This window comes from Talpa europaea (genome assembly GCF_964194135.1).
Source record: "Talpa europaea genome assembly, chromosome: 3".
Lineage (NCBI taxonomy): Eukaryota > Metazoa > Chordata > Mammalia > Eulipotyphla > Talpidae > Talpa > Talpa europaea.
In genome coordinates, this window is record NC_140069.1 from 136,233,770 (window position 1) to 136,249,411 (window position 15,642).

Sequence of the window (15,642 nt, forward strand, 5' to 3'; positions counted from 1 at the left end):
TACTGAGCTCAATGCTTCTTCCCCAGACCAAGGATCAGACAAATGGGGTGCTCTCAAGAAGTGGCAGGTGAAGCAGCAGCACAGCAATGTCCTCTGTCCAAGGCTCCTTGTCCCTGGTCGGGCCCTGCTGCTGACGCAAAGGATCAGCTGGGAAAGCGAGCCCCCTGTTGGGTACCTTAGGGCCAGGTGCCCGCCATGGGCCCATCCTGGATGAACTGAGGGTCGGTGGCTTGGTTCAATCATGTTGGCTGAGCAACTGAAAGAGAACGTATCCAGGCAGGAGGGAGAGACAGAAAGAGGCAGAGAGAGAAAGAAAGAGAGACAGCGCTGCTCAGGGGGTGCTGCTGATGCCAGTCGGAACTTGCACTTGGTAAAGATGATAATCTAGACTGAGGCACGGCTTGGTGTGTCCCTCCCTCCAGGGTGGCCCTGGAAGGACGGGTCTCAGCTGTCTAAGCTCATGAGGGTTATGACTTGTTCTAGTTTGTAGGCCAGTTTCTGCTTCCCGCACTGGTCATCATGGTCCAGAGGTCCAAGGATCTGTAGAAGGAGCAAGGACAGGGAGGTTACAAGTTGGTGTGTCTTAATCTGGGTTCCCAGGGGTCACACACATGAGCAGATGCACCTATGAGCTGTGGAGCAAGCAGGCAGCCTGGGGAACAGGAATGGGGAGGGGTGGGGGCAGTTGGACGCAGGCACAATGTGTCTACACCCCAGGATCATGGAGCACACACACCTGGCATGTCTGAGTAAATGTGTATGTTCATTTGGTCATGACAGCTGGCAGCAGGTCAGAAGACACCTATGCAAGGATGTGAGGTGCCTGCAGGTTAAATGGCTGGCAGTTCCATGCCAGAGGGGAGAGCGGAGCACCGGGTCCAGGTGTGATGTTATTTCACGGACATCAGGAAATCCAAAGAAGGAAAACTTCCCCTTCAGCTCCCAGAGACCCAGAATTTCCAAAGTGTTTGGCTTAATGTTACCTGTTATAAACAAATATCCCTAGAAGAGTTATGTCCTCAGCTTTTCCGGTCATTACCACCCAAGGGAGGTTGTCTGCCAAGGCCTTTTCTGGGATCAGACGGTTGGTGCAGGACAATGACAGTGAATGATTGTGCACGCGACAGATAAATGTGTCAGAACTGGACTCAGACCCAGGAGATATGGGGGTTTCGGGTAATCAGTCTCAAGTGGGGTGAAACATGTGTCCCCTCTGAACCCTCACTGACTCATCTGTCAGATGTGGGAACTGGCAGCCCCGCTCTAGTCTGCTCCAGTGGAGAGAATAAAGCCAGATAACTCCTGTGAGCAGCCAGGACAGGGCCGCCGCAGGCACCGGACACACGGTCAGGAAGCTCCTGGTGCTGGGGTCTGAGGGAGAGACGAGGAGAGGGAAGAGGAGGCTGCAGGCTTGAGGGGAGGCTCCTAGAGCTTCGGGCTCCCAGGCCCATTAAATGTATTTTTAATGGAAAAGACCAAGTGAGAGTTGCCAACATCTGGGCTGGCCAAGAAGAGCCAGTTACTGGCGTAGACAGTTCATACAGACAGAACATTCTGAGAGTGGATGTGTATCCTATAGGCAAAGGCACAAGTTTTCCAAGATGAGAGGATTTTTCAGTTGCCTTCTGACACAGTTTACTCTGTGGGGGCCTTACTTCTCTTTCATGGGGGGGGCGGGCGGGCGGGCATGTGAAACTTTGCCCTGGGCCAGCTCTAAGAGCACCACCCCCCAGGCTTCCCCTTCACCCAAGGCTCACAGCATATTGCTGGGACACTGGGGCGGCCTGCTGGGAGGCCTTCTGTGTCCTAGGGCCCTAGCCCTTCTCTCAGGAACAAGGCTGGGAGAAAGTAGAGAGCTGGGAACTCTGGCTTCAGCTCTTGTCACCAACTTTATTTATTTATTTATTTTTGTGGGACCCTTGCTGGTGGCCAGGGGGACGGGGAATGAACCGGTGCTGCAGAGGCTGCGGGCAGCCTCGCAGCCCAGTGCTCAACCTCTGCACCACCAGGGAAGGCCCTCCCCAACTTTATTAAAAGAGTGGTTGGGTGCTGTTCAGGGACGTGGATTCAGAACCCATTTGGTCTAAGCTTGCGTGGCTCAGAAAACTTCATAAGTACTTTTGTACTGGCCCGAACGTAGGCGGTGTCTACGGGGACAAAAACCCCAAAGGAGGTTTTCCAAGTGGGGAGGGCACCAATTAAATGGACTCCATTCTACTCTGTTCCAATAGTGCTCTGTTCTCACTCACTCCGGTCCTGTCCTGCTCTGTCCTCTGCTGTTCTCCTCTGGCCTAGTCTGTGTGGTACAGACCACGTCGCCTGCCCATGGGAGTAGGGAGGTCCTTGTTTAAATAGAATTAGACCCGAGAGAGACATGGGACAAAACAAGAGTAGGAATGTGGGGAAGAAGAAAGAATAAAAAGAGAAAAAAATAAATAAAAGCAACACCTTATCTGTATATCGGAGAAGGGCTTTTAATGAGGAATGTGCAGAAGGGAAACCTCTAGAGTCCCAGTCTTTAGAGCACAGCCCCACATCCAGCGCAGCAGACACTGCACCGTCGGGGCGCGGGGAGGTGGGGGTGGGGGTGTTCTTGCGCACCGTGCCACCCTAGGCTGGGTGTTCTCTGCTCTCTGCCCCAGTCCCTCCCCGCAGGCCCTGCTGGCCGGGCTCACCTCCTCGCTGTACTTGCCGACGTAGGAGAAGATCTCCGAGAGAGCACTCATGGTGTTGAACTCGTTCATGTGCATCCGGGACTGCTCGGCCAGGTAGGCGTTCATGTCCTGGTCGCTGATGGCCGGCATCTTCCCGATGTCTGAGTAATACCTGCCAAGGGACGGGCGTGGGGAAGCAAGTTGCTGGAGCCGTGCATGAGAGGAAGACACATGGAAACTCCCGGCCCCCTCCTGGGCCAGTGGTGTCTGTGTAGGGCTCCCTAAGGACTCTCTCCCTCCAGGCATCAAGTCTGGCCCGGCCTTGCACCCAGGGCCACAGAGGGAAGGAAGCTGTCGTGTGGCCCAGGCATAGGCAGAAGGTAGACAGGCGTGGGACTCATCTCCTGCGTCATCCCTGCTCCCGAGTAGCCATAAGAATGGTCCAGCCGGTCTCTCGAGTCCCTGTAACCCCTTCCCACAAACCCAAGAGGTCCCCTCCACCGGGCCTCCGGACTCTTTCAAGCAGAGCCTCTGGCCTTCCCCTCTCTAGGGGTTAACGGGGAGGTGGGCGGGGCTGGGCTGCTTGGGGAGAGAGGCTGGCAGAAGGCAATCAGTCACTGTCACTTGCAGCTGTGCACTGCTGTCAACTGGTTAATTAGATGCCAGCATTTACATTTTTAATTCCTGCAATTTGACATTTTATGCAGCAACCCCCAGCTCCCCTGCCAGAGGGGAGTTGTGCAGTTTCCTAATGAGGCACCGAAGGGTCCCAGTGTCCCCATGGCTCACCCTCTCCTCACAGGCACCTTCTGGATGGGGGCTCCATAGAAGGGACCAGGTGACTGCAGAGGCACATGGGGAAGCAGACCCAGGAAGCAGTGCTGCGGGCCCCGGGCTCAGGCCACACTGGATGCCAGGGCCGGGGAAAGCCAGCCTGACAGTTCAGAGCAGGCGCATGGGGAGCTGTCACCAGAGACCAGAGTGTGGCAAGTGAGGGATCTGGGGCACAAGGTTTTAGGAGGGGCACTCACCCTGGCCCGTGTATGTGCAGAGGACAATGATGGGTGCTGGGGTTCCCAGGACTCAAGAATTGACGGGCTGTGTTAGGGCTCACAGAACCTCCCTGGGCCCTGCATCTCTCCCAGCTCCTGTCCCTCACTACTGATCATGAGCACTTCAGTCCTGGGCCTGCTCCCCTACCTGTACCCGCTCCATCAGTGCCAGGAGCGGTGGAGGCCTCAGGGGTGCACTCACGTAGGACTGGAGCCTTCGGGCTCCAGGGCCTGCACACTGTGGTGGTTCAATCTGCCCCAGAGCATTGCCAGGGTGGGCGAGGGGGGTGCGCTGCCCTGCTCTGAGCCACAGCATGGGGTACAGCCATTGCAAAAGGCAGTGGGAGCGAGATAAATAGGGGGTGCAGAAGACAAGGGAAGGCACCCCTCAGGAACCTGGTCACACACAGACACCCCTTCCAATTGCTTTGCTGAGCTGACTGCAGTGTGGCAGGAGGGCTGGGGCCAGGACAAGCTGTCCTGACAGGGCCAAGGACCAGAGCTGGGTGGGACGGCCCTCCTCAGAGGGGCTCATCCTGCACCATATGGACGTCCATCCTTCACCATCTTCTCCCAATGTGGGCCTCTGCTCCCTGCCCCTCCCCATCGTTTAGGCCCTTCTGTTCCCTGTCCTGCTTCATTTTGGTTCCTTGTTCCATCCCAGAGGAGCCCACTCTCCTCCAGGCCTGCAACCTACCCCAAATACCCTCAGGTACCTTGGGGTTCGGGAAATTTCACGACAGGTATGATTTCCAGAGAGACTGGATTCATCGACCTATTTCTGGAACACAATAAAAGCCAATGTTCCATTTTAGAGTGGAGAGCCAGGGGTCTCCCCACGGCGCCTGCCTTGCCTTCCCCAGGAGGCCTGTGTGCCTCTCTCCTTGGGGCTCTGCGCCCCAATGTACTTGCCAAGTTAAGGTTTATCCTTCAGGTTGTATCAGGGGAAAACATTAACAAAAGACAGATCTTGCTTCTGCTCTGTGCCCTACAGTCAGATAGGCCCTGCTTATAGGGAAGGTCCTGCCCTTTCTCCAGATGGGACACTGTCACCCACTGACCATCAGGCTGGATGAAAAGCCCCCACTGACAGGACATGATCATCAGAAGTATAGAACCGGGCTTCTGCTCCCTGCCTGTGAAACCTTGCACAGCAAGATGGCTGTTTGTGTCAGGCTGTGTGCAAACAGCCGCCTTCCTGGCCCCTGAGAGGCACATGAGCCCAAGTTAGGGGGTCCTCATCTGCACTGGAAACAGGAGACACCACCACTATGTCCCTTCCCAGTGGCTAGCCTCATACCAAGGCCCAGCTCTCCAAAGAGAATATTCAGAAAATGTGGAAGGGGGAGGGTATGGAGGGCTGAGGGGGGAGTGGGGCGAGGGCTGGGTTCTAATCTCACCTGGGCATGCTCTGCATTTTTTTAACCATGGGGTCAGGCCAGACCTCCCTGGCCTCTGCAGTGGGCAGGACACTGCAGCCACACACTAGCCCAAAGGCAGATGGACCATGTGACCTCATCTTCACAGGTGCTCAGTCACTGGTGGCTGTGGACACCTCAGTGTCCTAGATGAGCCTGGGGACTGGGGTCTTGCTAATACCCTCCTCATGCTCACCTCCAGCCCTGCCTGCTGCTCAGTGGGCCCGTCCTCCTGCAGGGCTTTGCTGACGCTGCCTTGACCTCACCCTGCTCCTCTCGGGGGCTCCGCCCAACCCAGGCACCCCTTTGCCAGCCCCCTGCAGCCTGATGATGACCCTGGCCTGACATGTCTCCACAGTGTGTGTAATCGCTCCTTTCCCAGCTGTGCTGCCCTCGGTGCTAGGCTCAGCCACTGAGAAGCCTTACTGATGATGGAGAATGCAGTTATACCCATTAATGAACTTCAAACAAGTGTTCTTATCAGCTGACTGTGCAGAGAGGAAGGGGAAGGTCAGCCCGGTCCCCTGTACTTGAACTTACTCCACTGAATTTCCACCTGCTGATGAGCCCCTTCAGAAGGAACTAGAGCTTTGAGAGTCCCCCAGAGCCCCCACTGAGCTGATTGTGGTCTGCTGGGGAGGTCTGACTCTCACCACCGGCCTTGTCAGCCTTATTTTCTGAGTTTGCTCATGCCTACTGGGATACCGGCAGCTTTACAGCCCTGACGTTATTTTGGGGAACCCCTCTGAAGGCAGGTCCCAGGGAGCTGGATTCTGTGCACTGGGCCCAATGTGTAATGGTAGTCTTATCTCTGCCTTCAGGACAGCTCCAGGGACGGAGAAGGTACCCAGCGCCCTGAACTCTTAGGGATAAACCGAGTGTTGTCATCCCTTCAAACACCTCAAGGCTGAAGATGCAGAAATGAACAACATTCAGGGCCTGATATGCTGACGTACCCTGGAAATTGCCTTCCAGGTCTTTCCTCCAGGACACACACATCTCTCCAGGCCCAGCAGAATGAGGCCCCCACTCTTTGAGCCCCCACTCTGACAGCTCCTGGGGCCTGCCAGGGACCTGGGTGTCTTCCTTGATCACACCAGCCACCAGGGAAGGATCTAGTCTAATATACCCCGAGAGCCTGGTACAGCCCTGAGGGATCCCCCACATGTTTGCCTCACGGATTAATGAGTAAGTTAATGAGATGACTATGCTTTCCCTCCAGGACTGCTCTGGGGTGGACTGTCACTGCTTTATATTTTGAATGGATGGCTTCCTTAGGAGGCATATTGAAAGCTTTAAAATTCTTAACCTCTTTCATGTGCTGACACATGTGATAGATGGCATTCCGGGTGTGGCACGCCCTCGTGCAGGTCCCGGTGGGCCACGGAGGCGCCACGGCACGCGTCCCGACACAGAAAGCCCGTGACTGCAAGTATGGAGGGTGATGTTGCTGCGGGATGACCTTGACGTGCCCCCCGTTTACAATGAGAGGCCATCACGACCCAGCAGGAGCGCACGGACAGTTCACTGCGACGGGTCATCAAATGGAAATCGCAACTGATCACGCCGCACCAGCTTGCGGAGACAACCGTGTGGAGCTCTGCTCTCTGAGAGAGAGTAGTTGTGGGTTGCTTTGGGGGAACCAAGAATCTCTTCCCTTTCTCTAGAAGTGGCAACAAGAAAAAGCCCTAAAACTTGGAGCCAGGCGATGAAGCCTGGGTGTCTGCTGTCGTGCCACCAACACCAGCACAGCAAGGTACTTGGAGGAGAGAGGATGAGTGAGAGGATGGATGAAAAGATACAGGGAGAATGAGAAGGAGGATGCATGAAGGATGGGGGAGAGCATGCGAGGCGGGAGGGTGGGAGACCACGGGAGGGTGGGCAGATGAAGTTCTAGAGAGCACAGGCAGCCCGGGTGGGACAGATTCATCTAGGTTGTTGGAGCAGCAGAGTTAATGAGGCCTCCTGAGTCCATATGCTTTCTCCCCACTCTACGGAGGGGCCAGTCAGGGCAGACCCTAGTTCTTGGCTGTGACAGGACAGAAGACCCTCTCCTGAAGCATGCAGGGCCTGCTCCCCCACGGCGAGTCCCTACGCCCACGTCCTGTGCAGCTGTCTGTGTGCCGGCAGCCCGTAGCTGGTTCTGAAGTGGGCCGGCCTGGGTTGCAGGAGGGGTTCTACCATCCCTCCTCTGAAGCAGAGGCAGACAGCCCTAGGACGTGGCGCAGGGTGAGGGCATTGTGGGTCTGGAGAAGGTCCCCCTGCCAGACTTCCCTTCCCAGCAGCCAGGTAAGCAAGAGGCCAGCTCCTCAGGGAAGGGGAGTGGGATGCATTCACCAAGGGAGAGGCGCTCTGGGCTCGATACCAGCCTCCGCTGGGCTGTTCTCTATCCTTCTGCTTTGACCCTCATCCCAGAGTGAGAGCAGAAAGGATCTGGGACCTTGAGCAAGTGAAAGATGACTTTCCTGAGTGTGCATTGGTTGCTAAGAAACTAGTGGGATAAGAAATGGAAACGATCAACTCACTCCTAAAAATACCAAATGGACCAGGGTTCCTCGTGACCTACAGCAGATGCACAAATCTCATCGGGCACCCAGTGGAAGAAGCCAGGAGCTGGCACATGCATTATTCTCCCCTCCTACTAGCCAGGTGTGTTCAGGGAGGGGTCCTCTATACAGATGTTTCCCTAATGTGCCCAGCCCGCCATGGCCCTGCTGCTTGCACCCCCACTGAGGTCCTGTCATAGCCACTCTCCTTCAGCACCCACATGACTATGGCCCACTGCTGCCTCCCCTCTCTCTGTGCTGCAGAGCCAGCTGGCCACACAGGAGGGCTTGCTCCTGGCAGCTCTGTCATCAGAGGAATGAGCCTCTGTCTACGACAGGAAGGTGAGAGGCTCTCGGTGACTCAGACATCATCAGATACAAGGACAAAAGAGTTTGCTCTCCCTGTGATGGCTGAGGCCACACAGCCACCTTGGGCAGTTGCTGGAAAGGACAGGGATGGTGTCAAAGAACAGAGGAGTGGGGAAAAGTAAAATTCAGCCTTTCTAGCAGAACTATATCAGGACAGGCAGTTTCCAGTATAAAGAGAGTAACAGAGGCCATATCCCTGTCATGAGCAAAGGGATACTGTTCATTTTGTCTTCAGTCTCCAAGTCAGGAGAAATTTCTGGTCTTTTTTACTCTTCAAAAAGGCATCAAAGCTGAGCTTATATCCTAGTTTCCTATTTCAAAATTACTTGGTAAAAAGAGAAAAAGACTAAAGTTGGGACTGTCGTGTACAGTTGTGCAGGTTGCTCACTGCACAAGGAGCTTGATCAGAGGGTGAATGTGGGCTGACATCTGGTCCATCACTCAGCAAGTCACATACCTGGGGGTGGGGTCATGCCCTCTGGGAAGAAGAGGCCCCTTCTTCCTAGAGAAGAGGGGCTGGTGGAGGGCTGTCTACAAGTCTCATAAAGAGTAGAAAGAAGACCTGGCAGTTGGTCAAGTTTGGGGATTTGGTTTTGTCCTAGCCATTTAAGTCATCATAGGCCCATAACTAAGGCATTCTGTGTGTCTATTTCTTCATAGGCACAGAATGAGATCCAAATTCCTGTCCTCTTGAATTCTAGGGTTACTGAAATGAAGAAATAAACAAAGCTTCATCTGGCTGCTTAGGTCGGGTGTGAGGCATATTGAACTTCTGTGACTTAGACCAGCGATGTTCTAATTACCATGAATTAACTTTGCACCAAGTGAAACCTGACTCTACAGCTTATGGGTGGAACCCGGTCTCCGGACTGCCATCAGATCCAGGGCCCTCTGGCTGAGAGCCTGGGGCATCGAGGAATCATCGTATGAGAATGATGCACCATGACATCCCCACAGGACATCGGGAGAACTGGCAGGTGAGCAGAGGCCTCTAGTCTTTCTGTGGCAAGACCCCAGGTACCTACAAGTTTTGTTTTGGGTGGGGAGTGCAAAAGGGAACTGTAGGTCCTTCTTGGGTCTTTCAGGCACTCTTCCCATGCAGGGAAGAGTCAACTTCCCGGTTCCTGTTTCAGCGGACATGCTGGGTTGGTGTGGGTGGGGGTTGCAATTGCGGGGTCAGGCTTTGTGAATGAGCCTTCTGTAAGTGCCAGCCCATCAGAGGGGTGGGACCTTGGTCAAGGGAAGTTGCTTGTGAGGTCCCCTGGCCAGCACTCACCTCTCCACCCAGTTCTTGTAGCTGGGGATGTCCTTGGCATACAGCAGCTTGTTGGAGGGTGAATCCTTGCCCAGCCGGTGCTCCGATGTGGAGCAGGAGTCCATGAAGGTTTGAGCCACCACCGACAGGCAGGCGTCCGTGATGCTGTTCTTGTGGATATCAAACACGAACTGGGGATTCTTGATCATGTTGACCCAAAACCTTAGGGGCAGGCTGTGTGGAGGCAAGAGCAGATGGTCAGGGGAGAGCCTCAGGGACGGGCTGCAGCTTGGTCTGGAGTCTTCTTTGGAGAAAAAGAAAAGGCTGGGAACCAACTATTCTTAGAGACTTCTCTATGCCCCCCAATTTATTTTCCAGGGAACTGAGGCTCTGCAAGATTAAACACTCCACCCACAGAGACAATGTTGATGGCACTGGAGAGGGGTTTGCTGCTCAGCTTGCACTGCAGGACTCACAGTCCTCCCTAAGAGCACCAGGTTGGAGGGTCAGAGGCAGCATGTGTGGGACTTCTGACTTTCTTCCATGCTCTGCCCTAGGCTAGATACAAAGCACATCCAGTTGGTAAACTCGGAAAGAGCAACCTGGAATGCAGGCTAGGTATCTTATCCTCTGCCATGCACTGCATCACTTGGAAGAAATCATACCCTCCTCCCCGTCTGGTAAAAGCAGCTTACTCTGGCCCTCCCCTGGGGCCTCTGAGTGCTGCACTGTGAAGTTGTCTTTGGCCTCTGCAGTGCTGGTTCAATCCCAGCCAGCCAGTGAGGGTCCCACATGGCGCGGCAGACCTCTCCTGTCTCGCCCGCAGCTACCCTCAGCAGTGTATTTCGTCAGTCAGCCTGTTCTGCTCCCCACTCTGTCTCTGGCGAATCCTCTCACCCTCCTGTACATCTGGCCTGTACCCCAGTTCTTGTGTAAATGAATAAATAAATCTTAAAAAAAAAAAGCAGCTTATTCTGCATGGTGAAGGTGCTGGATTCCTCGTCTTCAAGCTGGTGCTTAAAAACCCCCATCCACAAACCCTAAACTGCCACTGTGTTTCCTTCTTCCACTCCCTCTTTCTTCTGGTCAGCACCTCCACCAGATCAGGAGCTCTGTTAACAACTGGGGCCACAGCATGCCTAAGACACACCCTCTTCTCCCAAGAAGCCTGCATCCTGGGAGTTGCTGGGGAATCGCATGCAGCCAAGGACACACTGTGAGAACTAAGGTGCAAGAGCCCAAGATGTGCAGGGTCCTCTGTGGGGCAAGGGGAAGGTTGCCAGGGCCACCTAGTGCCCAGGAAGTCTCACAGAGAGGGTGACACAGGATGGCCTGAGTTTTAAAGAGGCAGCGGTTTCTCTTAGCTGGGTGACCTGGAGGAGCCGTGGGAGGTGCTACATGGCGGGGACTCATATAAACAAAGGCAAAGAAAAGGAACATGCAGTTTCTAACCCTAAGTGACTCTGACTGTGGCCAGGAAGGGTCCTGGGGTGTCAGGAGAAACCTGACCATCTGCCCCTCTGGTTGCACAGTGAGTTCTCACTTAAGGAGTCGACAGTTCTTCGAAACTGTGACTTTAAGTGGAAGGAGGTATGATGAAACCCATCTGACCACAGGTTAACTGATGTAAGCCAGAGTTCAGGTCCTAAGGTATCCTTATGGTTACATCACCAAACTTTTAAATAAAGACCCTGAATGCTTCTAATAGTCTACAATCATTTGGATTCATTCATTTTCCAACCTGCTCGTGCCAGTTTGGCATCGTGGTTGTTGGGAGCATCTCCCAGCAGCTCAGGGCACAAGGCGAGGTCCAAACCTAGACAGGACACCCTTCCACCTCAGGATGCCTCGAACACCCCCCCACCACCCCACTCATTCCTACTGGGATGATCAAACCTCACGATGTGGGAGGAAACTGGAGTATTGGGGGAAAGTCATGCAGATGTGGGGAGAATGGAAATAATTATAATTATTATAAGGAAATAATTATTATAAGGAAATAATTCCATGCAAAACAACATTATCCTAGCAGTCTGCTGGTCCCAGAACTGGGAGCACAGCCTGCACTGCCCCCAGCCTGCTGGGATGGGGGTCAGGAAGCCGGTGGCGTCAAGCAAGGATCACTTATCCCGCTCCCTCTGCCCCCAGCTCTTCACCTCCTGCCACTTGTTCTGCTGTTCTGTGGTAGTCTGGGTTGCTGTTCTCACTGTGGGTCGTCGTTATAATGATCGTAGGTGGCTGGCTTGCCTCTTAGATGTCGAGCTCTTAGAAGGACATGATTTCAATAGGAGCCAGTACAGTATCTCCATATCTGTTGTATCTCCCAGCAGCCAGGATGTACACGCAACCCACGCTATAAAGACAGCAAGCCCTCACATTCTTGCTGCCAATCAATCAGCAAGTATTTATTAAGTTCCTGCAAAGAGCGCAGTGCAGAGCCCGGGCAGGCAGAGTTGAGATCTGACCCCATCAAGTGCTACTTGTTTGATCCTGGGAAACCCAGAGTAGGAAATAAAGGGTCAGCTTGGAGTCGGGCTACAGGGGTGACATCAAGGCCCTGGCAGCTGCTGGGGGAGACCGTGACAGCTGGGTCAAGGCCCTGGAGGAGAGGCTCCCAGCTGCCCAGGTGGGGAGGTCTCAGGGTAATCTTTCTCTGTGCAGAAGCCCCACCCAGAAGAGGGACTCTGGGAGTCCCTGCTTGCTGCTCTGGCTGTTCTCCCCGACTCTCCCCCTCCTGACGCCAGTTGTGCTGACAGGCAAATCAAACAGGGAGGCACACCAAGGCTCCTGCCTAATGAAATATTAGCATATTATTAACATTAGTGATGGCACTAATCTCTGGTTGATTGCAGCCACTCAGGCTAAATGAGCAGGAGGTTTATTTAAAAGAGAAAAGAGAAGGGGGTGTGTGGAAAGGGGGTGGGAAGAAGGTGAGTTAAAACTTTGACCAGGAATAAAGAAACCATCTCTTTTCAATCAACTCCATCAAACCTCAATCAAATCAATTAACTTGGAGGACAATTAGTGCCAAGTCAGTACACAGACTCGTAATTACTGGACTAACTGCTCTGTGTCTGGGCAGAACATTTGGGGTCAAAGAAGTATCCTGTGGGGCCTTCCTGGTGGCGCAAGGGGTTAAGCACCCCACTACGAAGCAATCCGCAGCCTCTGCAGCATGAGTTCGATAACCCCAGCCAGGGAGAAACCCACATGGTGTGGCGGACCTCTCCTGTCTTGCCCGCTGCTCCCCTCAGCAGTGTATTTTGTCAGTCTGCCTGTTCTGCTCCCCACTCTGTCTCTGGTGAATCCTCTCACCCCACCCCCCACACCTCTGGCCTGTACCCCAGCTCTTGTATGCATAAATAAATAAATCTTTAAAAAAAAAAAGAAAGACGCATCCTGTGGTGAGAAAACCTGGGCTCGGTATCATTGTCTACACCTTGGTACCCTGGAACTGGAAGTCTTTCCCATGATACCCGCGGACCTGGGTGAGCTGGTGTGAGGAAGAATCTGCCTCCACCCCTAGCACAGTATTGCAGCTTGGAGGTGGTCCAGCAGGAGGGAGGTGTGGGCTGAGAACAAAAGTCATTTCAGGGATTCTGCTTGCAATGGGCTATAAGAGCAGGGAGGGGTGTTTTGGAAATACCAGCTCTGCTACCAGGACTAAGAGAAAGTCTGGGCAGGCAATAAGTTTTGCAAGATGCTGATATCAAATGGGGTGGTGAGGCGGAAGCAGACACAGTAGGACATGCCCCTTGGATAGATTCACAGCACCATGCAAAAAAGATGAGATGCATCCAACACGGTCTGACGCAGAGGCAGGTGCTGAGACCAGACCCGAGGGATGAACCTTGCAACGGAAGGAACGGGCTTTGCCCAGTGTTGCCGCTGAATGAGGATCCAGATTCTAAGAGTCATATTTCAGAAAGGCCAAAAGGACTCCATGAGTGAGCGTGGCAGGCACCTCAGCTCAGTTCTGTGGTCTGAGCCTCTGGGTTCCCAATGTCAGGGGAGAAAGCGCTCTCCTTCAGAGGCAGGAGACGAGCCCCCAGCACAAACTGCACAGAGTAATGTTTCAGCTCTGCAGGCTGACTTGCAGCTTCATCTGTGTTTGGATTTCAGGCTCAGGACTGGTTATCCAGCTGCAGGCAGTGCCCTAGTGCTGAGTTATCCCTAGCAGTTGGCAGGGGCCGGGCAGCTTTGGGAAATGAGCTGGGGAAGAACAGCCTGGGACAGGGACCGTTTTAAAGCTAGAAGGAGGCATTTCCGCAGTGGGTGGGACTAAGTCCAAGCCCAAGGTAGAGCACTCGAGGAGAGCACCTGGGCCCCCATCTTCATCAAGAGTTAATGAGCCCCAGCTTTGTGCAAGGGTCAGGCCAAGAGCAGAACACTAACGTCTGACCTGGCAGGGCCAACTGGAAGCCCAAATTACACAGGAGACAACGATGAGAGAGGATGATACCCAGGGAGGAGAGAGGAACCATAGAGAAGACCTAGATAATCAGGCAGGACCAGGGCAGAGACAGTCTTTTGTCTCCAAGACACGCGAGGGAGTTAGGGGAAGGTCTCTACCCTAGAGGGAGCCTGGGAAAGAAGCATCATTGCTTCTTCAATGAGACAGAACTTTCTTGCATGTGCTTTAAGGCTTGACTGAGGAGCCCACCTCAGAGGCCGCTCTCTGCCGCTCCACGGCCACAGGCGTCTCTACCATGGCATCTGCCACACTGTTCCCGCGGCTGCCTTCCTGTCTCTCACCGACTGTCAGCCCACGGTGGGGCTGGGCCTTGCCTGGCAGGGTCTGTGCCCCCAGGGACCTGCGTGTCAAGCACACAGGTGGCACCTAGAGGTACCAGAGAGAGCTGGCTGCAGCCCTTGGTGGGTTATTTTTTGCTCCTTCATTTGCTTCTACACATGTGTGATAACTGATTGAGGGCGGGGAGGCCGGGAGTGGGCCTGGGCGAGGCCCTGCGGGTGACAATGCTGTGCCCACCTGCCGCACCCCTGTGCCCCCACTCACCAGTTGCTCTTCCAGGTGTGGCGCACGTGGGGGTCGTGGATGCCGTGCTTGTCGGCCTGCTCGTCCAGGAAGTCGAACATGTACTTGATGGCCAGCGGCAGGGCCGAGCCGCGGTGCGCCGTGCTGAAGATGGTCTCAAACAGGTCATCCACGAACTTCTGCAGCGTGCCCTGGGTGGGGGGGGCGGCGGGTGTTCAGGGAGGAGGACAGGGCGGGGCCCCGCCTGCTGGGTGACCTGGGGTAACTGCATGGATTAGTCTTCCCTTCCCCTTCATCTGTCTCTAACAGCTTTAAATCGCTGCACGTGGAAAATGAAGTAACGCTGATGACTGGACCTAAGCGAGCCTGCCTCTGCCAGCAGCGGGTTTGGTTTCACACCCTTTGTCGGTGTTATTTTAGCACTTTTCGCAGATGCTAATGAACGACTCACTCGGTCAGAGCCCACAAGCACAATCTGCTGGTCGCATCAGACGTAGCTACACAAGGACCACCGGCAGAGCAGGCCCAGACCGGCCTCCACAGGGAGGACTCACCTAGGCACCGAGGTCCCCAGGCCCAGGTTAGACCTGGTGTCTGGGAAGTTAGGGAAGGAACCCCAGTTTCCATCACTAGACAAGGAGCTATTCTTTCACAAGGCTTGGCGGAACAATGCGAGTGGATGCAGCTAGTGTCTCTCCTTCTAGAAAGGCACAGAGGACGAATGGAAGGCTGGGAAGGATGCCGCAGTTCTGTGCCGGCAGAGAGACCTGGAGCTGACGAGCGGCGCCTGTCCTAAGCGGGTCGTGGAGGGGCCGCGAGCCCCTTGCTAGGAACGCGCCAGCCTGGGCTTTTCTGCTTGGTGGAGCAGTGACTCCCCCGCCGACTGTGCCCCCGCCCTGTGGAAGCCCCAGTACCTTAGTGGCCAGGAGTCGTGTCAGGTAGATTTCAGACACCATCTTGCTCCCCCGGTCCCCCTCCTTCTGGTCCCCGTGCTCGTGGTTCTTCACCAGGTGCCACATCTTGACTCCGCTCTCCAGGTCAGGGGTGATCATGGGCGTGCGTGAGCGGAGGCTGTCGGGGCTGCCCGTGTACCGGATCATGTTCTCTGCCAAGGTGACGACCCCACGTGTGGGAGTCCGCTCGGCACCCCCGCTCCTGGCTCACAGTACGCCCTGCTCCGGCCCAGGCCGGCTGCGGGCTCGTCCTCCTGCAGTTTGCCTGCACTGTCACCATCCCCCACTTACTCCCGTCCCAGAAACGGGGAGCTTTTCCCACCATCTCTGGGAACCCTGCCAACTCCTTCCCCACTTCCTATTATCCTCCAGTATCTGCACCGCCCAGCCCTTCATGGC

General features: G+C 54.8%; 1 protein-coding gene across 1 annotated transcript in view; it reads right to left on the minus strand.

The window, feature by feature from the left end:
* Positions 1-444: 444 nt before the first annotated feature.
* Positions 445-15,642, minus strand: part of PLXNA4 (plexin A4) — a gene marked incomplete at both ends in the record, with an annotated part of 338,923 nt that continues 323,725 nt past the window's right edge. Inside the window, 5 exons of the mRNA XM_084230521.1 lie at positions 445-540; positions 2,676-2,826; positions 9,316-9,528; positions 14,312-14,481; positions 15,205-15,395. Coding sequence (XP_084086647.1) covers positions 445-540; positions 2,676-2,826; positions 9,316-9,528; positions 14,312-14,481; positions 15,205-15,395 — 821 coding nt within the window. The remainder of the gene's footprint in view (positions 541-2,675; positions 2,827-9,315; positions 9,529-14,311; positions 14,482-15,204; positions 15,396-15,642) is intronic.